General features: G+C 43.1%; 1 protein-coding gene across 1 annotated transcript; it reads right to left on the bottom strand.

Annotated features, from left to right (window-relative positions):
* Window positions 1-573: 573 nt before the first annotated feature.
* Window positions 574-21,974, bottom strand: LOC307236595 (V-type proton ATPase 116 kDa subunit a 1-like). Its single transcript, XM_080009066.1, has 21 exons — window positions 21,931-21,974; window positions 19,847-19,985; window positions 18,507-18,585; window positions 18,320-18,417; window positions 18,117-18,245; window positions 17,121-17,203; window positions 16,023-16,149; window positions 15,502-15,584; window positions 14,785-14,878; window positions 10,375-10,587; window positions 10,084-10,234; window positions 9,598-9,737; window positions 9,005-9,171; window positions 8,206-8,296; window positions 7,724-7,842; window positions 7,170-7,386; window positions 6,901-7,008; window positions 6,581-6,688; window positions 2,531-2,648; window positions 1,631-1,802; window positions 574-1,451 (listed from the first exon to the last, which is right to left on the bottom strand). The coding sequence occupies exons 2-21, from the start codon at window positions 19,961-19,963 to the stop codon at window positions 1,358-1,360; spliced, it is 2,508 nt and encodes an 835-aa protein (XP_079865192.1). The 5' UTR covers window positions 19,964-19,985; window positions 21,931-21,974; the 3' UTR covers window positions 574-1,357.
* Window positions 21,975-23,463: the final 1,489 nt, after the last annotated feature.

Below are 23,463 nucleotides of genomic sequence, written 5' to 3'. Positions count from 1 at the left end.
TTCTTACCCTTCTCTTCTAGGTGGCACAGTGCATTGCATTGCTGCCTCACAGCAAGAAGGTCCTGGGTTGGATCCCCACCTGGGATGCTGTTGGCACCACGCTCCAGAGGGCGGTGCCAACAGCATCAACACAGAAAGGACCCTCTCCTGATGAGGGTCCTTTCTGTGTTGAGTCTGACCAGCGATGGTGCTGTACTGTTCCTGGCCCCGCCCCCCGGAGGAAGGACAAGCCTTGATGGGAAAAATGCAGCCTTCATCTCCAAAAAAATTCTGGTCTCCATTTGCGTGTGTGTGTGTGTGTGTGTGTGTGTGTGTGTGTGTGTGTGTGTGTGTGTGTATGTGTGTGTTGGCTGTAGCTGCACATCATGCATGTGTTGTGGTGTGTGACAGTAAAAGACGAGCTAAAGCTTGTCCAGTTTAACCTCACCTCTTCTGACCCCACCCCACCTCACCTCTTCTTACCCCACCCCACCTCTTCTTACCCCACCTCACCTCTTCTTACCTCACTTCTTACCCCACCTGAAACACAGAAAGTCATGACATGAAGCAGCATCTGAGACGAAGGTGAAACTGGATTTTCAGTTTATTGACATAGAGGCTGTATTTCAAACCTCCACCACGCAGCAGTCATCTCCACACACTAGGATCTGGAAGCTAACTTAGAAATATCCGCACAAGAAGGAGAACAACAACAACAACAACACATTTCACATCAAATCATCCCACGGTGAATAATCACAAACGGCACATACAGACATTTTTATAAAATCAATGTGAGAGGATTCCCTTTGTACCTTCACAGTACTGAGTGTGTGGGCTGTGGTCAGAGAGAGAGGGAGGGGGAGGGAGGGGGGAGGGAGGGAGCGATAGAGAGAGAGACCATTTTATCATTTCAGACTGATCAACAATGTTTTCTTGATGATTTGATTGATCGTTTGGATCAGAATTCGCTCCAATCAAACAAATATCCCATAAATAATCTATAGATCAGGAAAATAATACAAACAAAGAGGGATTGCACAAGAAGGGAACTTCCGAGTCAGCAAATATCATATATATATATATATATATATATATATATATATACACACACACACACACACAATTATGTATATATAATGTTTTCTACATAATTTCATGTTTTGAAAACGCTGCAGTTGGGTCGTCTTTGGGGAGTGTCAATAAGAACCTTGTAGATACCAGGAAAGGTGTGTGTTACGTTACCACACACACACACACACACACACACACACACACACACACACACACACACACACACACACACACACACACACACACACACACACACACACACACACACACACACACACACACACACACACGCGCGCGCACGCGCTCAGTCTTCAAACTTTCCTTCTAAGATGCTGTCGAAGGTGAAGGGCAGGAACTTGAAGCCCTGACCGGTGTAGAACTTGTTCTGGAACTCCACCCTGCGGAGTAGACAGCGCTGCTTCACTGACACACAACCAGGGAGTGAGACAGGTTCTTGACCTCACATCGGGCGGGGGAGCGATAACCAATCAACATCGTCCAGAAGTTCAAAAACAATTCAAACATCACAGAGTGGCTGAATCATGGTTTTGAGGTGGAGGGTGGGGTGGGGACTCACCAGTGCAGTCGGAGCGCGTGCAGGAAGGCCGACAGCCCCTCCATGATGAGCAGGATGCACACAGTGAGGACGGCGAAGCAGAGGAAGATTAAGGAGAGGAGGAAGAAGCCGAGGAAGGAGCGCGACGAGAGGCCAATGTGCATCACCATGGTCCACAGTACCTCCGACAGCTCTGAGGGCGGAGGACACCTTCTTCACTTTAAGGGTGGTGTTACGACGCTGCTTCCATCCTTTCTAATGCTTCATGCACAACCTACTGGAGCTCCTCACTGGGTTCCCTTTTCCAAAAACTGGAAACTCACATGTCCCAGTGCTTTGAGGAACAGTAATAGCATTTTATTTAAAACCACTTTACATCTCTTAGTCTCTTACTTCCTAGTTCCAGTCTCTTACTTCCTGTTTTCAATCTCTTTCCTCCCGTTTCCAATCTCTTTCCTCCCGTTTCCAGTCTCTTTCCTCCCGTTTCCAGTCTCTTTCCTCCCGTTTCCAATCTCTTACTTCCTGTTTTTAGTCTCTTACTTCCTGTTTCCAGTCTCTTACATCCTGTTTCTAGCCTCTTACATTAGTGCAAATGGAGCCAAAACTGCTAATTTGTGGAAGTGCAAGAGTTAATGAAACCCTGATAAAAAGCATAGTTGGTAAAATTATTTTTTTCGGTATAACATATAAAGACGTCTGGCTAAAATGTGAGTTTCCAATTTTCAAAAAGGATCCCATTTTTATTGTTCGACCCACTGGTCTGTGTCGAGTCACAGTGAGAAGCTGCAGCTGAGTGTTTCTCAGCAGTAAAGCGTCCATCGTGTGTCGACGCCTCACTCATCATATGCTGCAAGTAAAATCCACTTGAGTGTGTTTCGGAAGCGTCGGAGTGTCCAGGCCGTGGACGCAGAGTGGACTTACGTGCATGAGCCAGGCTGAGCGCCCAGAGCCGCAGGTAGGACGCCGTGTTGGAGATGCAGCCCAGGCAGTACTCGATGGTGTGGATGGCCTGGTGGACCGCCATGTCCCCGAAGTTAAACTGCAGGCGACACAACGGACACTCATCACTTCACACCACCGACAAGGAGACGGTCCAAAGTCAGATTTTGGCTGATTGTTTGATTGTCCCCCGTTTGACCGAGGGGTCAAAGGTTATCGATCGAGGAAGTCGCGTCGAGAGGCTTGGTTCAGGGAGCGCCCGCTAAACCCAGAGAAGGTGTCCATTCTGGCTGGAGCCGCCATGCAGCATCCACCGCATGATCAGGGCAGGAAGCGCTGGTGTAAAGGTTCTGCCACCAGGCGACTGATCAAGGAATCTACAACCCACTACACAGCGTTGCTACATACACGGAGACACGGAGACTCAGAGACACGAAGGTACGGACACGGAGACACAGAGACACAGAGACACAGAGACACAAAGGTACAGAGACAGAGACACAGAGACACAGAGACACGGACACGGAGACACAGAGACACAGAGACACAGAGACACGGACACGGAGACACAGAGACACAGAGACACAGAGACACAGAGACAGAGACACAGAGACACAGAGACACGGACACGGAGACACAGAGACACAGAGACACAGAGACACAGAGATACAGAGATACAGAGACAGACACAGAGACACAGAGACACAAAGATACGAAGGTACGGACACGGAGACACAGAGACACAGAGACACGGACACGGAGACACAGAGACACAGAGACACAGAGACACGGAAACGGAGACACAGAGACACAAAGATACGAAGGTACGGACACAGAGACACAGAGACACAGAGACACGGAGACACGGACACAGAGACACAGAGACACAGAGACACGAAGGTACGGACACGGAGACACAGAGACACGGACACAGAGACACAGAGATACGGAGACACAGGGATGTCACAGCACCAGACACCTGGTCTTCAGTATCCAAAAGCAGTGTAGTTCTACAATTCTGTAGTTCTTCTTCAAATTCTGTACGAGTAAATTATCTGTAAAGTATCTGTACAGTATCTGTAACATCTCTGTAAAGTACCTTACATATCTGTAAAGTATTTATTACGTAACAGTTATACTTCTGGAACATATATGTTAAATATATGTAAAGTATCTGTGAGGTATCTGTGAAGTATCTGTGAAGTATATGTACAGTATCTGTACAGTGTCCGTAAAGTATCTGTACAGTGTCCGTAAAGTATCTGTACAGTATGTGTTAAGCATCTGTAAAGTATATGTACAGTATGTGTACAGTCTGTGTACAGTATGTGTAAAGTACTGTACAGTATGTGTAACGTATGTGTAAAGTATCAGTTATTGTGACATCCATACAGAGTAGCAGCTACAGGAACAATAAAGCTGGAGGGAGAAGGATGAACCTGATGACATGCAGCTGAAAGATACAAGAGGCTGGGACACAGGGAGGGAAGGAAGGATGGATGGATGGAGAGATGGAGGGATGGGTGGATGGAAAGATGGAAAGATGGGTGGATGGATGGATGGATGGATGGATGGATGGATGGATGGGTGGATGGATGGGTGGGTGGGTAGGTGGGTGGATGGATGGATGGGTGGATGGATGGATGGGTAGATGGATGGATGGATGGATGGGTGGATGGATGGGTGGGTGGATGGATGGATGGGTGGATGGATGGATGGGTAGATGGATGGATGGATGGATGGGTGGATGGATGGATGGGTGGATGGGTGGATGGATGGGTGGGTGGGTGGGTGGATGGATGGATGGATGGATGGGTGGATGGATGGATGGGTGGATGGATGGATGGATGGATGGGTGGATGGATGGGTGGGTGGACGGATGGGTGGATGGATGGATGGAGGGAGAGACAGAGACATGGATGGAGGGCTGAGGAGGAAGGGTTTGGAAACAGCTCCTGTCCTACCTCTTCTTCCTCACGGGCCTTGAAAGCAAGTGACAGAAAGTTGTTTGGTTACTGAGACGTTGTTTACCTGAATGTGAAGCATCGCTCTGCTGAGTGTGACATCTAAACATCCCCAAATAAAACAGTGAGACAGGGAGAGGGAGACAGAGAGAGAGAGGGAGAGACAGATACCAGAGAGAGACAGAGAGAGAGACAGAGATACCAGAGAGACAGAGAGAGAGACAGGGAGAGAGAGACAGAGAGAGATAGAGACAGAGAGAGAGATAGAGACAGAGAGAGAGAGAGACAGAGAGAGAGAGAGACAGAGATACCAGAGAGACAGAGAGAGAGACAGGGAGAGAGAGACAGAGAGAGAGAGAGAGAGAGACAGAGAATGTCTCTAAACTCTTCTGTTACTAGAGGTTAGTGCTACTGTTGATCACAATTCCCAGAAGCCACTGCGTTTAATAATTTGCCATTCAGTTATTATACAAATCAGTTTAAGAATATATATATATATATATATATATATATGTGGTCATTTTTAAATGATTTAAAATCTGGATTGATAGATGCTAGAACATTGAAGTTCCAGTTCAAATGCAAAATTGCCTTTTTAAAAGATAATAAAACACTGCCTTTGCTATACTGTACACAGTAAGAGAGTATATAGTAACAAAGAACTTAATTTAAATAAAAAGAATATGGACTAATTTACCCATAACTTCATGAATTAAGAGTATATAGAACAGGATTAAGTGTTTACTTTTTCATGCTAATTTTCAATGTTATGAAGAATTTGCTGAATATCTTCTTTTCTTTAGTTTTTTATTTACTTGATGGATGTTTTGTTTGTCTTATCTGTGGTTACTTGAAAGTAGGAAGAAAAAAAGTGAATCATTCAATCTATAATTTATAGGCTGTGTGTGTTCGATGCTCAGGGCTTAAATAATAAATGAAATGTGTTTTAGTGGCCACGTTCTGAGGATTGGTTTGCTGTGTTTGTGTCAGCCGTTGCCATGAGCGACACAGAGCCATGCAAGGAATGCTGCTGGTGCTGAAACGTCCTGATCTGCGCCGACAGCTGACGGAGTCTGACGGAGGTAGAGAGCCTCCTGGAACACGGCGCTTAAGCTTTGTTTTAGGACGTTCAATCAAAGACGCCTTCACAGGCATATGATGAGGGCTCAGCCTAATGGGTGAACCTGGGTGGGTTGACCCATAGCCCCCACACTCGTTCTTGTCTTGGTATCTTGAGATAATGCTGTTTATCTCCAGAAACTACAGATGTAGCAGTAAACAATGCAACTTCACAGCAAATATGAAAAATGTGTGGGTTCCAAATTAGAATTATTTGATTTGATTTGAAATGACAACTTTTTAAAATGTCTTCTGCAAATCATACAGGTATAATAGTAGTAGTAAGGGTGTTTTGTGTAATATAGGGAGGTGATATTTATTGTCCTGGCGTACTATAAAAAGTAAAGTGAAAGACAGAAAACAAAGCGGTTGTGCTTCATCCCCCCTCCATCTCCTCCACCTCTTTCGTTCACGGTGGATGAGCTTGTTTCCACTGTGAAGGAGGATCCAGACGGTGAAGCTTCCAGTTTCCTTCAGGAGCTTCTCAATGAATTATTCAGAGAAGTTCCACGTTAACCAACACCAGTGAGCTTACCTCCTGTTACAGGGTGCTAACCATCATATAGTATTGTTCAACTGTCGCGCACCATTTTAAAACATATTGGACAGTGGATGTTTAAATGACAGCTACATATTTATTTAATATTACATATAATTAGCAGCACTTTTATTTCTTATTTTTTTATTTTAGATCATATTTTATTTGGATTATCTTTTATTATATATTTTATATAATTTATTTTTTATGCCTTTAAGCATTTTAAACTGTGCCCTCTGGTCTATTGAATTTGAAGCACTTTCAGCTGCTTTTATCCACTTTGAATGTCATTTTGTTTGTTTTATGGTTAATATTTTTAAAACACTTTGAGCTGCTTTAATGTGTGTTATTATTAGGATTGATAATAATCCAAATAATAACAACAATAACACTAAAAGCGGTTCCCCTCACCTCGGGCTCCTCGTCGGAGTGCTGCGACAGCTGGTCATGCTGGATGATCTCGGCCTCGTCCTCTGTCGGTCCATTCCCCACTCGGATCCCCCCGAAATTCTGCGTTCCCTGTGGAGAGCACGGCGTCAGGGTAACGGAGGAACCGACAGACTCAACATCAATGGCACAACGGAGATGGCGTGAGAAGCTGTGATAAAATGTACGTTTAGTGAGTGATGGAGAGATGGAGTGATGGAGAGATGGAGTGATGGAGAGAGGGAGAGATGGAGCGATGGAGAGATGGAGAGATGGAGAGATGGAGCGATGGAGAGGTTCCTCACCAGGTTCCTCCTCCACAGGTACTGTCTCCGTAGAACCAGAGTTTTCACGATGAGCATGCAGGGAACACAGGCCAGAGCCACCACCACCAGCAGAGACTGTAAACCCACCTGCAGGGAGAAAAGGAACAGGGATGAGTGAATGGATGGATGAATGGGTGGATGGATGAACGGGTGGATGCATGTATTTATGTATGAATGAATCAATGAATCCACTTGCGAATGAATCTCATGGTAAACTTCGAAGAATGAATGAGTGAATGTCCCGGCACCTGCCCCCTGTAGAGCTGCTGGTTGCTGGGGTCGTTGTAGTTGAACAGGAACATGTTGATGAAGGCGATGAGGAGGCTGGGGGCCTCCCTGGAGCTGTGCACGTCGTAGGCCAGCCACTTGTAGAAGACCAGCAGGACCAGGTACCCGAACAGGCTGGACATGAACACCACCTCTGGGATGAAGCCCAGGTAGATGTTCAGAGCCTTCTTGAAGTACCTTGACCGAGACACACCCAGTGAGCACCGGGGCCGGACCCAGAACAAACCGGCCTGGCCGGAGGAATTATGGGATGCATTGAGCGCCATGTGACCTCCATGCTGGGAGGTCACATGGATTTCCACCAATCAGTATTTATGGCCTTTTAACACTAGAATGTAAAGTAAACTTCACCCCCGAGAATGAATGTCAGGTCAAAAATGACTTCAGCGGCTTCAATTTAGTGCGGAAAAAAGATGTATGGCAGCACACATAGTGGACGTTGAAGGTACTGGAGGTCACATGACATGTAAACAGCATCCGATGGGCTTGAAGCCGCCCGGACGCCAACACTCACAGGTGGTTGAAGAGGCTGAGCGTGACTCCAAACAGCATGTGGATGACGCCCAGGATGATGGACATCTTCATCTTGAAGGAGTTGAGGAAGGTCAGCTTGTTGGTGGCGATGCTCCAGATCTATTGGAAGGATTGTTGCATTCCAAGTCAAAGTAAGACCAGGGCTACATAACGAGGGCTAAGTTAAAAAAGTGAAAAATAAATACAATTATATGATTCAATTTAATCATTTCTCAATCGGTTTGGAAAAATGTAATACAGATGCTTCCTTTGAGAGTTATGCAACCACTTTCCATGTAAATTAAGACTCTTGTAATGCACGTCAGGCGGTGAACTGAGATGTTGGCCCCAATGGTCATTAACTATAAAATATCAATATAGTGGGAGAATGGTATGATAAAAGTGGACAGGACTGGTGGTTGTTTTCCCGTGGTCACCTGACCAGGTCAGGAAAGGTGAATGGAGTTATAGAGATAAAATCACCGGGTCGATTCCGATGGGGTACGGCCCATTGAACACTCCGTCCACCGCTGGGTCCAACTGCAGAATCCTGTTTTCATCCAGCGTATCAAACCTGAACACAAGCAAAACCATGGTTTCCATGACGACAGGAACAGTACGGCTGTCACTATCTGGACATTTTAGTTGTTGTTGATTAATTAGTAAACAAATAATCAACTCTTCAGAGGACAGGGACAGAGTATTCTCCTGTTTACCACCGTCATTCATTCATTTATTCATCCATCCATCCAGTCATCCATCAATGCAGTCATTAATCCATCCATCCATCCATCCATCCATCCATCCAGTCATCCATCAATGCAGTCATTAATCAATCCATCCATCCATCCATCCAGTCATTCATCCATCTATCCAGTCATCCATCAATCCAGTTATTTATTCATCCAGTCATTCATTCATCCACCCAGTCAATCATCAATGCAGTCATTCATCCATCCATCCAGTCAATCCTCAATCCATCCCCCCAGTCATCCATCCATCCAGTCATCCATCAATGCAGTCATTAATCCATCGATCCATCCAGTCATTCATCCATCCATCCCCCCCAGTCATCCATCCATCCAGTCATTCACCCTACTGCAAAAGAGCCATAAAGTACAACAGCCAGAGAGTTAATTGTACTCACCCAAAGTGATGGAAACAAATGTGATTGGCATGTCAGTATTCAGTATTTCTAACCTTTAAAATTTGGATGTAAACATTGATTTAATTCCACTTTACAAAACTATTGTAATCTGCTGGAATGACTGCAAGTACGTACGTCCAGTTCCCGCCCACCCGGGGGTTGAACATGGGCCGGACGCTCCACCCGGAGCCGAACAGGTTGAGTGACTTGGAGAAGCAGTCGTTGTAGATGATGCCGGTGTAGACGGAGAAGACGCCCATCAGCAGGATGATGTAGCGCCCCGCGAACACCATGTTGAAGATCTGCTCAGAACACAGAAACCACCTCCATCAAAAACCTCCACCTCTGCCTTCTGAGACCCGGAGACCACACCTCATCTTCTAAGAAAACCAGCTACATCCTGATGGCTATTCCAGGGGCAAAACACTATAAGTTCCAAAATCAGTTTACATGTGAAGTGAACGGTCTATATGCTCTAGCTCTATTCACACGTGTTGATCTTTGTCTGACATGTTGCCTTCAAGCCCAAATAATTGAACTCAACGTCATTTTGAAACCTGTTCCTGAAAGAAAAAGACCCGAGAAGCTGAGCTTCAGGATAGAAAATAAAACAAGAATACCAAAAGGAAAGGCTCTTGTGCAGATAACGTCTGAACCGTTTGAGTGTGAAAGGGTGATGGAGGTGTGATGGAGGTGTGATGAAGAGGTGATGGGGGGACGGTCTCTACCTCGTTGTCGTTCTTCTGGGCCATCAGCCGGCTCTCCCTCAGGACCAGGTAGAGGGCCACACACGTCATGAGCACGCCGTGGCCCAGGTCCCCGAACATGACGGCAAACAGGAACGGGAAGGTGATGATGGTGTACGGAGCTGGAGACGGGGAGGAAGAGAGACAGGCAGGGAGAAAGGAGGGAGCGAGACAGGCGGGGAGGGAGGGAAAGAGAGCGAGCAAGGGAGACAGGCAGGGAGACGGGGGGAGACGGGTGAGGGGTGGGACACGTGTATGACAGACAGGAATGCATGGTTGACACTGTGCTTCTGAGGGCGATGTGATGAACAGTAAGACTGAGCAGCTGATCTCCTGTCAACTAAACACGACGGCAGCTGAGCAAACAGACACCGCCTGGCACACAAAGACGGAGGGAGAGAGACAAAAGAGAGAGAGAGACAGAGCGACAGACGGGCAGAGAGACGGAGCAGTAGCAGGAAACCTCACCTGGGTTTATCTCACGGTAGTTGCCGATTCCGTAGGCGTCGACGATGTTCTGGAAGCCGGAGCTGAACTTGTTGGTCTTGTTGTACGTGGGCGGAGTCTGCTTGGTCTGCATCCTGTTCAAGATAGAGGGAACCGTGGAGCCGCTCTTCTCCTGGAAGCACAACAGCAGGTCGGACTGAAAGTCACTACAAGTCACGGCCCGTTCCTCAGCTCCGATCAGTAGCTGGCGGCCATGTTGAACACAAACACCTCCGCCCCATGGGAGACGTAGAGGCGCGGTGTGGGACTCACCGTCCCCCGGCGCAGGGCGAACTGGATGGAGTCCAGCTCGGACACGGGGCACCACACCTCGGCAATCAGACACTTCTGGGTGACGTCGATGTTGCACAGGTTGAGGGTGTGGTAGATGGCCTTCATCTTCCTCACCTTGATGAACCACACCCGCACCGTCTTGGCGGCCGCCTGCAGGACCCTCTGCCGGTGGTCCTCCGTTTGGTTCAGAACCTGAGGGAGACAGAGGCGCTGGTCAGTCGGGTCGGGGCCTCCACTGGGGGCCACGTGAACGGTTCTGATTTGATGTCGATGAGGATCTTAAAGTGGTAATCTGTAAGATAACTGAAAAGCCAAAAAAAAAAACAATCCCTCATTTGATAAGTTATTTAGCTCAGACCTTTTAAGAAATGTTCAATGGTGTGTCGCCAGAACAAGGAGAGCAAGGCAGCCGTGGTGAATTAGCTCAGACCAAACTCTTGATATGGAGGAATATTCACCAAAAACAAAAGGTTCGCCAAAGAAAACAAGAAAGACTTTGGAGAAAAGACAGTTAGGTCTTACAGCGAAGACAAGCGGACGATGTTGGAAAAAAAACACTATCACAGTTTCAAATGGAATTCTGGGACTTTTAGTGTAATCCACCATCACAGACAATCTGATGGATTACCACTTTAAAGTAAAGAGGCTGTTTTTGGACCAGTATCATTTCTCACTCGTGCTCCAAAGCGTCCCATTGAAACCGCGGCAAGTATCAGGTACACATGAATTACAAAAGATCTTGTTTATTTATAGTGAGGGGAGCTTACGTCTAATGCCATAATTACTGAGCAGTGTGCTACGCTACGTCACCCGATCCATTCAATCTATTTTGAAACGCTGTAATATTCCCACATATCATCAGTGTGACTCACATTTAAACATCACATGGTTGAGATGCATGAGCTCTGTTCCACACCCCCCCCCACCCCCACACACACACACACACACACACACACACACACACACACACACACACACACACACACACACACACACACACACACACACACACACACACACACACACACACACACACACGGGCTCAAAGTTACAATGAGAGAAAAATTGTAAGTTTTTGCAAATATTGCAGAAATTTGGTGAATTTGTGAATAATTAATTTCAATTGGTATAAGATAAAAAAGTTAAAGGGGACCTATTATGCTCCTTTTATACAAGTTAATATAGGTCTTTAAAGTTTGTTGTGAAAATACCACTCAGATGATGCATTCGAGCCATTCTAACACGCCTATAACCCTCTTGTTCCAAAAGGGGCTGTTTATGTGGGAGGAGCCACCCTCCTGAGGCCCCAAGGTCTGTGAGCCAATGGCATTACTTCGTAACGTTCACCGATTTCACCTTGTCAGTCCACCAAAATCTGTTTCTGAACAAATTTTAGGCGAGAATGAATCAATCCAGTTGCTGAATCTTTGCTCATATTACATCTACAAGGCCTCGTTTAAAATGTACTGTTCTCTTTTTTTATTTTAAACTCTTCAGCAATGCTGCTCAATGTTTCATGAGGATCAAATTACACAGCCACTGGCTTTTCAAAGCAATTAATGGTGAGGGCGTTGGTAAGAAATGCTCTATGACCCACTTGGGATCAATTAAACCTGCCCTCGGGGGGCGTCCGGCCCTGCCCTCCGGGGTGTCCGGCCCTGCCCTCCGGGGGCGAACGGCCCTGCCCTCCGGGGGCGAACTGCCCTGCCCTCCGGGGGCGAACGGCCCTGCCCTCCGGGGGACGAACGACCCTGCCTGGTGATGCCTGTTGAAGTGGAACAGCAGGTATTTTTAAAGCTCACTCTTATGCTCGATAAGTCCCTTAACAGCTGCAAAGCCTCAAACAACACGAGAGGCATTGTTCCACTGCTTCTCCCTGGAGGAAGAGGATTAGAGGAGGAAGGAGTGGCAGGCAGGTGGGGGGTGGGGGCATGTTCCTGTAAAATCCAACTGTATCAACATGGAAAATACTAGAGCCCATTTAAAGCGGTAAATCGGTTTGAATTTTAATGAAACTATGTGAAAAAACATCCTGGCATCATCAGGTTTCAACTTGTAATGATCACAGCTTCCTTCCACTTCACTAGGAAATAAGAAGACACTGCCTTCCTTTCCACTTCTTTAACAATGTCTTCAATATTAAACACCAGGTTGTTTTAATTGATATGGTTTGCTAAGGTTTGAATATGGCATATTTCCTTTCCAATTTTTTTTTTTATTATTATTATTTTTTTAAATCAGTAAACCTTTCAAACTCTCTCCTGAAGACGCCACGTTCTGGAGCCCAGAGAAAATGAACATGTGTGCAGCCAAAACCACAAATGTTTAGTTCATATAACTCCAAAGCACATTATGTTCTTCAAGTCAAACAGCGTACTAGCCAGCCTCTATTAAGTGCATGAGCTTGCACGTGGCCACGGTGAACTGGTGAGCTAGTTAGCTTCACCAGAACCACAGAGGAAGTAAGTGAGCGCATTCCACCTTCCTGGAAGCGCTGAAGAGGAAGTGAGATAAGACAGTGAAAGGAGAAAGGATTCCAGCTTCAAGAGCGTCCAACCGCAAGCAGGGAAGCAGGGAATAATAATAATAATAATAACAGTTCATTTATTTATAATAATAATAATAACAGTTCATTTATTTATAATAATAATAATAACAATAATAATAATAATAAATTTCTTTATAATAATAATAATAATAGTCAATTTATTTATAATAATAATAGTCAATTTATTTATAATAATAATAAAAATAATATTAATCGTCAATTTATTCATAATAATAGTCAATTGATTTATAATAATAACAATAATAATAATAATAATAATAATATTAATAGTCAATTGATTTATAATAATAATAATAGTAAATTTATTTATTTATAATAATAATATTAATAGTAAATTTATTTATAATGATGATAATAAAAATAATATTAAGAGTCAATTTATTTATAATGATAAAAACAATTATAATAATAGTCAATTCATTTATAATAATAATAATAATAATAATAATAATAATAATAATAATAATAACAATAATAGTCAATCGATATATAATAATAATAATAATAGTCAATGAATTTATAATAATAAAACAAATTAATAATAATAGTCCATTTATTTATAATAATAATAATAGTCAATTGATTTATAATAATAATAATAGTCAATTGATTTATAATAATAAAACAAATTAATAATAATAGTCCATTTATTTATAATAATAATAGTCCATTTATTTATAATAATAATAATAATAATAATAGTCAATTCATTTATAATAATAGTTAATTTATTTATAATAATAATAATATTAATAGTCAATTTATTCATAATAATAGTCAATTTATTTATGATAATAATACAAATAATATTAATAGTCAATTTATTTATAATAATAATAATAATAGTCAATTTATTTATAATAATAATAATAATAATAATAATATTAACAGTCAATTCATTTATAATAATAGTCCATTTATTTATAATAACAATAATAATAATATTAATAGTCAATTTATTCATAATAATAGTCAATTTCTTTATAATAATAATAAAAATAATATTAATAGTCAATTTATTTATAACAAAAAAATAATAGTATTTTTATTTATAATATTAATAGTCAATTTATTTATAATAATAGTACATTTATTTATAATAATAATAATAATATTAATAATATTAAAAGTCAATTTATTGATAATAATAATAATAATAGTCAATTTATTTATAATAATAATAGTCAATTTATTTATTATAATAATAATAATATTAATCATCAATTTATGTATAATAATAGTCCATTTATTTATAATAATAATAATATTAATCGTCAATTTATTCATAATAATAGTAAATGTATTTATAATAATAATAATAGTAAATTTATTTATAATAATAATAAAAAAAAATAGTCAATTTATTTATAGTAATAATAATAATAGTTAAATGTATTTATAATAATAATAATATTAATAGTCCATTTATTTATAATAATAATAATAACAGTCCATTTATTTATAATAATAATAATAATAGTCCATTTATTTATAATAATAATAATAATAGCCCATTTATTTACAATAATAATAATAATAATAATAATAATAATAATAATAGTCCATTTATTTATGATTTATGATTTATTTATGATAAAGGCTGGTTATTATCTTTTGTATTTATCTGAAACGTGGCACAGTGTTATTTATTTATCTCCTGGTCTCCCTGGCTACGGCAAAATGCATTTTTTGTCAAAGCTAGATCAACATTTTCTGTTTTTTGAATTGTTCATTCTACTTGAAGGACAGATGTGCAGTTGCTCTCACATGGAATCAAGTTGATGATAAAATGAATGACTGTGATAAAGGGGTGGACCGACCATCTGCAGGTCCTCGATGCGGGCGTTGACGCCGGCCGCCATCTCCTTCCTCTCCTGCTGCGTCTCCGGACACGGGTACAAGGACGCTCGGAACCTGGCGGTGACGCACAGCCTCCTGTTAGTCCAGCTTCCCTCAAAAACGGCACAAACGTCCCTTGTCTTGTGGACGATGAGGGCTGAGTTTTAAATATTAGAAACTGGTTCTGAAACTGTACTACTCTCAATACAATTTCCTTTTTAGGTATTGATTTTAAAAATCTCTTTTGAAAAGAAAACAACATGACGCTGGATTTGGTGATTTAAGATATTGATGCGATGCGATGTGATATGATGCGATGTGATGTGCTGTAACGGTGGAATAGTTCACTTTAAGGAGCATTACATTAAAGTTATCAATTACATTTAAGTCATTTTCTAAGTAAGCTTTCTGAACTTCATCGTCACAGTATTGACATTACTAATGACTGCTTCTCACTTGTTTCTTGTGTGTGATCACGGATCATCCGCAAAATATGGCGAAATGACCAATATGGCTGAACAACCAGTGAGGTGTCACACTGGTGAACGCCACAGAATGCTGCAAACCTTGACAGCCTGGATGTGGTTTGGACGATAACAACAATAATAATAATAATAATAATAATAATAATAATAATAACAGATGTTAGTACTGTATGGTACAACGTCAACGCTAACTCAGCAGCTTTCTCTCCTCACCCCTCGCAGATCTTCTTGACTCGGTTCTTCAGCTGGTCGCCCTGGAAGAAGATGATGAAGACAGACTTGTACACCTGGTCGCCCTGAGGAGCAGAACAACATCACCTCAGGTTCTAGTGGATCTGGAGTCAAACAGTTATACTTAGAGACATTTCAATTTTATTGTTTCAATTTCTGAATCAATTGGAAAATTTTAATATCAACACTTTGTTTAGCTAGACAGACAGACAGACAGACTGACAAAATTGCAAAGATTGCAAAATTGTTTAGAATTTCCCACTTTAACACAATCATAGTCACAAATGACTGAAATAATTCATTTCTGTATCAGACTGAATTAGTTGCTAGAATGGTTTTGTAATGCAGGTCAAGGTGGTAAACTGAAAAGCTGGCAGCATATTTCCATGATGTATTAAACGTCAATATATGGATATAGAAGGTGGAGCCGCCTCTTGGATATGGGACTGAGTGGAATCATGACTCTGAATTGAATGGATGGAGGTGAGGTGCGGTGGACGCACCGAGGCGGGGTCCTCCAGAGGGTCCTCGATGTCGGCTTGCCTCAGGAACACGTTGCCCCGGCAGACCCTCCACAGCATCCTCTCGAAGGTGGGGATGCGCTCCCTGCCGATCACTCCGGCCACAAACCTGCACCGGGCGACAGAGGTCAGTGTGTCTGATCAGTTCTCCCAGCGCGCGCTGCCCTCGATCATTCACATCACTTGGAACTAAACCACGGATCAGAACGTGTCTTGCTTTGTTCTCTGAACTCCTCTTGTGTGTCATATATAATTATAGGACCCAGAATCGCAATTGTGGCGCCTCCCCTTGCGGCTGCCTGCGCAAGCACCTTGTGTCGATTACGCACATTTTGGTATTTTTTAGTATTTTTGGAGCTTATAGAGCTTATTGTGCGTAATCACCGGGTGTCATGACATTTCACTGCATATATGTATGAACGTATGTATATGTATGTGACAAATAATCTCTTGAACTTGAACTTGAACTTGAACTTGAAGAGGGAGCTCACAGATCGCCACGGCAACAGGCTGGGCTGTCTTTACAGGTCAAAGCAGCAGTCAGGATGTATTAATACCCAACAACCATGAACTGACCATAGATCAGTGAATCGGTTGGTACCAGGGTAGAAATGACAGCCCAATGATATCAATTCATAAATAATAGATTGTATCTGCGATTATCTGGAATTTGCAATCACAATATATGCAAGCTTGGGATTTTGCAAAATTGCAGCAAATCTCTGATCTGCCACACGCACAAAGTGAAAGGCAGCCACGGCGATTTAGCTATAGCAGCATAGCTAGCTGTGGTCACTAAACTATGAAAATAGAGGAGCAAGAAACAACAAAACAAACCAAAAACCAGGATGTTGGAACCAAATGGAATTCTGGGACTTGTAGTTACAAGCAGCAACACTACTTTGGCTGCTTAGGTCCGATTCCGTCTGCATTTTGCCTTAAACCCGTATTAGCGTCATTGGTAAGCCGTGGAAGGTGACCGGTCTGTTGGAACTCCCAGATGGCGCAAGGGCACCAAACAGGAATTTCCAGGAAAACTTTAATCCTGCTGTGAGAGGGGGTGGGAGGTGGGAGCGTTACCCCAGGCGGAGCGGGGCGCCTCGGGCAGTCTCCGTGGCATCCAGGGGGATGGACGACTCCTCCAGCAGGCTGGGATCCTCCATCTGAACCACAGAAAACATGACATCAGTACGACCAGTCTACGCGCTTTACTACACACACACAGAACTACGGCTGTACCCCATCCTGAATTTTGTCAGTCGATTTGGATTCGGCTTCAATGCCAATATTCAACTCGTCGGGAAAGCTCCACCTCCCCAACGGACTGGGTGGAGGAGGGCCGGTGGTGCACCTGAGCCCCAGGTATCTCCGGGCATGGGGGAGCATGGGGAATGGGGAAGGTGCAGCGTGTAACCCAGGCTGCAGCCCGGGTAAATGCACCCATGAGGGGTCACTAACGAGGGGTCCCTAACCAGGGGATTTTAAAGGCTGGTTATTATCTTTTGTATTTATCTGAAACGTGGCACAGTGTTAGAAATGTTAGTTATAACATTCTTTCTCAGCCCTGGAACTGAAACCATTTTCTGATGACCCAAAAATATATATCTAAATAATGAAATGAGTATCATAAAGGTGTGATGATCTATTATATATATTAATATCTGTCTGTCTTTCTGGTGTGATAGCAACAGAGAGAAGTGGACTTTGCTGTTGGAGTCACATGAGGACAGTTTCAACTGACAGCAGTTAATCACTGACAGACAAAGCAACATGTGAACATCAATCATTCACATCAATTACATCTGATGACAACTTGTAAAGGGCCACACTCAAACTTCTAAATAGTTCCTACATTGTCTCCTCCCTAACCCTAGACTGTCTCCTAGCTCCTAGACTGTTTTGTAGCTCCTAGACTGTCTCCTAGCTCCAAGAATGTCTCCTAGCTCCTAGACCGTCTACTAGCTCCTCCACTGTCTCCTAACTCCTAGACTGTCTCCTCACTCTGTAGTCCAGACATTTTAAGAAGGAGCTCCAGTGACATAACACAGTGTCAGTGTCGACCCCGTCAGCGCTGACCTCGTTGAAGAACTGCTGCGTGCGCCGCAGGATGTGCTTCAGCTCCGTCAGCTCCAGGAAGTTCTTCTTCAGGGCTTCCTGGTTGGTGTTGATCTCCTTCAGCTCATTCTCCAGCTTCTCAAAGGTGGCCTTGGGGCAGAGGAAGAGGAAGGTGATGAGCAGAGGGTGGGACGAAGGTTCAGGCAGGGCAGGAAGGCGCTCACCTCCAGGTCGATCATGTCCCTGGGGAAGGGCACCTCGGGGTTCTCTCCGGTGTCCAGGACGGGGATGCCGGCCCTCTTGATCTCCTTCTCCACGAACCCTGCGGGGCACAACGAGGGCTCGGTTTTCCCAGGTTTGGGGGGGGGGGGGTGATCTTTGGGTGGAGGATTAAGATGGTGTTTTGCTCACTCAGCTTGCGGTCCATTTCTTCGCACCGTCGTACTTCGTTGACGAACTTGCGTTGGAACACGTTGACGTCTGGATTGAGCTGGAACAACAAGCGGCTTTTAAAAATGACTGAGGGATTTATTTACACACGATGACTCTGAGCCGAGAGATACTGGCAAAATCAAACACCACAAGAGCTGTCATTTGTCCATAAAATGGGGAAGACTATCAGTGCTTTCATAAGATATTTACACACGAGAAACACCTGACAAGCAGTTATTAGTAGTGTATGTGTAACGTTGATAAAACAGTCAATCAGTGGATGACATGACTTCACGTTGATGTTCGCTCAAGACAAGGTGTCACTATATTATATTATGAATAACCAAATTCCAAGACGATATATAACCAGTACCACAACAAAATCCTGTCTAATGACCAAAAAATATACTTCATGATCATTATCATCCAATTATAAAATGTTCACAATTTGGCCAACTTAAAGAAAAACAGAAAAGAAAAATACAAATATCATGTTGTTGTCGATGTGTTTGGGAGCAGCCCCCCTTGTATTCCAACAAAAGGGCCTCCTTACGGCCGCCGTGGGCGAGCGCTGCCGTGCTCGGAGCGAAGGATCAGCTGTGAGCACATGATGAGCACCATGCAGAAGGTATGTGCACGCTTAACAATCTGCCCGATGGGAAAGCTCCCGTAACCCGACGAGGCCTGAGAGCGAGCGAGTGTCCCGCCGTAGCATTCAACTCAGCTGTTTCTGAAAACATGTCTAGATTGTATTATCAACATTTTATTCAGAAGTTATTGCAACCGTTCTCCTCTCAAACTAAATACCACCATGGTCTCAAATGAACTTAAATATTTCTTCCGAGAAACATTTTTGTAATGCAAGTCAGATGGAAAGTTGTCAGCCATTCTTATCATGTATGAAATGTCAATATATCGATATAGAATCCAGTCGTGACCCCTTGTAACAGTATCTAATTGTGAGATCCGACACAACACCCACAGTTGCCACGGTGACCGGGAGGAAGGCTACCATACGTGGCTTGGTCCCGACAACAGCTTTGTGGACTATTCTAAAGCCCGTGGAGCTGGTTTTGGTCCCGGTTTCCGACTCTTCTCGAAGCTGAGACTCAGTGTCGGGGAAGCTTCTACAAGTCTTCCTCAAACCATCACCCGCTCTGTCTTTCAGGGCGGTAACAGAAATCGGAACTTTTGTTCAGAGGCTCCCTCCGCATCCGTGCCCGGGTTGTCGTCAAACCCTGCACAGCTGCCATGGCAACCCAGCGTTCCCGAGGAGACCCGGAGAGACGTGACGCGGCAGGACTCAGGAGGAAACTCACGTCTCTGAACTGCACCATGCCAATCTCCCCCAGCTCGCTGACGCAGCAGTACGCCGCCTCCGACTGGAGGAAGAGCTGGGCCAGGGTCATCTCTTCGCTTCGGAACAGCTCCCCCATCGTGGAGGTCACTCAGGGCTCTCTGGAGAGGAAAAGCACAGAATATCAATCCAATGCCAGCAAAATATATCTTATTTTTCTTAAAAGAAAAACACATTTCAATACGTCCTGAGGGGCTTGCAAAACACATGGAAAGACAATAGGAAAAAAAGACGAGTTAGAAAGCTGCATTTTATTACTTCTATTGTATTTCAGTATAATATTGACATTGTGATATGATAGATAGATATCATCTGGGATTATGGTTATGTTTTTAGCTCTTAAACGATGCATGACAGTAAAGTAATGCAGTTTTCTGAACTTCGCAGACCAATCTACTGTTGTAATCCATGGTCATAATACACACATTCCTATTGGCTTGTTCTCTAACATTTCTTTGGTGTAAATATCTTAAGAAAGCACCAATAGTCATTCCCAAATCATCAATATTGAGGTGTAATGTTTGATGTTGGCATGTCTCACCCAGCCCTGATTTGGGGGGTGGTGGTGGGGGGGGGAGAATTGGTGCTGTGGTCCTTTGACGCCCTGGTGAGAAGTTTGCATGTGACCACGCTGAGCTTGACACACTGTAGATCTCATGATAACTTTTAGAATTTGGCTGTGCTGAAAAACACCCGCTGCCCCCCAGCAGTGACAACTTAAATACTATAGAAGGCCTGAAAGACAGAATAATTTAAACACTTTTGTGTGAAATACACAAAGGGACTTTTGATGTTTCATTTCTGTGTTGGACTGAATTTGTTCTGTGAAATATTCTTGTAATGCACGACACGTCCGATGCGGACCTGAAAGGTTGGGAGCAATTCCCATAATGTATAAAATGTCAATTTATCCATACTGAATGGTATTGCGAGCCTTCTCATCGATATCAGAATGAAAGTCCGCTCAATGAACCCGCCCTAACCATGAGGAAAGGCTGGTTCGACATATGTTGAGTCTTTGTAGAATTTAGCACATTTTGGGATTCCACAGTGTGTGCACTACTGGATGGGGGGGGGGGGTGTCCTTTAAATACATGATGTTTTGAAGTCTTTTAAAGCTGGTGGATCGCTGCTGATGACTGGGTCTTTCCTGTCTGAGCAGGAGCTGAGTTGGATAGTGAACACCTTGTGTAAAACCACCATAAGGCTCATCAATGGATTAGGAAGCATCATGTGACCCGGGGCGTCACGGGCTTACTGGGCTTCAGGGATGGTACCACCAGGCCAGACATACAGTTAAAGGAATACTCCAGGTTTCTGGGGCAGAGGAATTCACTTTTTTAGAGTGGTTATAGTTTATAGTGGTTCTGAATGTAGTTACATATGGACGGACGGACAGACAGACAGACAGACAGACAGACAGACAGACAGACAGACAGACAGACAGACAGACAGACAGGTTATGCATCCCCAGTGTTGCGTTAAGTGTTTCTCATGTTTAGGTCTTCGTTTCGCAAGGTGTAATGCTGAAGTAACTCAGCTTCCTGAGGTACTGGAAGGTGTGTTTTTCTCATCTCACAGGAGCTAGGCTAGCTGATACCCTCTGCAGCCCTGCGTTGAGCTAACACAGCTAGCATGTGGAACTGGAGTAGCTCTAATATTATAAGTATTGTGCCAAACAGAGGTCCGACACGAACTAAATGTCCTGGAACCGGAGGTGGGAAACGCTCTGTTATACCACCTGTCAACACTTAGCCAGCAACAATATTGAATTTACTATAAAACACTCGTGTTTCGATGCGAGTGATCAACACAAGCTGCAGTTGGAAGCCGCCATGTCGACACGAAAAGCAAACAACAACAAAACAACCACGAAGGGTCATCCATGAGGAAGCAGCTCGGACGTGACACGTTGGAACTTAACGAGCCGCGCGTCTTCTCTTTTCGTCGGCGCCGGACAACTAAGGTCGAACAAAGTAAATGAAGTTTGTTGCCGAGTTTAAAACCGAGTTTATAAAAGTATTTTAAGACGTTTTGAAGACTCACCGTTCCCTCAGCTCGTGCCCGCGCTCAGCTGACCAGCTCGTCGCTGCTGCTCACTGGGCGGGGGCGCGCACACGAGCGGAGCCAGCAACGTGACCCGGAAGTGAAGACGGAAAACGACGCCATGTTTGTAGTCTACTACATAAAGTTGGCAAACGACGCCATCAAAAGGCCTTCAAAGCTTTCAACTCAAGTTCCAACAAATAATCATTTGTATTCCTTCATTATTTTTTATTAAAATGAATTAATATTCATAATTGTAGTCAATCATCTTCCACAAGTAGATAAGTCGATGATATTTAAGTATTTTTCTGTTAAATTGTACACAAGGAAATCTAAACGTGAACTAAATTGTCTGCAACTAGCCCACATGATGAAAACACAAGGTTCATTCAAATTTCATTCAATTCTATTTACTTCAACTTCATTTAACCTTTATTCACATTATGAACTATGGTCAAATTCACAATGTCCCCTGGAAGAGCGACCCGGCCAATTAAGCAGAATGACAATGTGAAATAAATGAATGTATATAATAAATATAGCTTTTATTAAAAAAATAATGTTTGCTATGTCTGAAACCATAGTGCTCCATGTCAGTGCCTGGTAACTCTGAATCAGACAAATAGTTTGCAAAAGTCGTAGGATCACATACTACAAACGGTGAAATATAATGCTATGCCAACACTGCATTATAGAGTATTTAGTCCCATTATAAGAATATATATATATATATATATATATATATATATATATATATATATATATATATATATATATATATATATATATTTTATTTTATTTTTATTTCTTCTTGGCTTGTGAGGATTGCACTCAAACATGTAAACAGGTCGAACAGAAGGACGATGAAGGACGCCGCCACCTGCTGGACAAGCAGCGTATTTACACCGTCAGTGTGAGTGACGGTGCATGGACAATTCACTGGACATCATCATCATCATCATGTCAGGAATTCCACGCATGCATCTCTGCTTAATATCACACAGTCCAAACAACAGAACCAACAGGGTTTATTTAAGTCTTTCACCATCCTGAAATGTAGTCCGACGATTAATTGTCATACAAATAACTGCGATTAACAATTGAGTTCTCTTTTTTGTCCATGTTATCGTAGTACAGGCCTTTTTTTTTGTTAAACGTGCCACATTCACATATTTTTTTGCTACCTTTCTCACCTTGACCTAAAATCCTAAAACTATGTCGATTTAGATCGCCCCAATAATTGCCATGAGGCGATCATCTAATAACTGTGAAAGCTCGAGGTCTCTTTATTTTCTTTGAGGATATTGTTTTTAGATTAACCATGGATGCTTTGATTTGGCATTCACACCCACGCTACACTTCCCTTATGCGGTCGATCCTTGTAAGTTGCTGCTTTTTATCGGCAAATTCTATCTCACAATGAAACCGTCTGAGATTGGATCCAGACACTAAACCTGATCCAACTGTGTCCCTGTCCTCATGGCTGTGGCGTGGAGGGGCCTCCCTGTGGAGAGAGCTTGCACTGGGTGTCGG

This window comes from Zeus faber (assembly GCF_960531495.2).
Source record: "Zeus faber genome assembly, chromosome: 11".
In the NCBI taxonomy this organism is placed as follows: Eukaryota; Metazoa; Chordata; class Actinopteri; order Zeiformes; family Zeidae; genus Zeus; species Zeus faber.
Note: the sequence above shows the minus strand (reverse complement) of the source record. Positions and strands in the feature narration are given on the sequence as shown.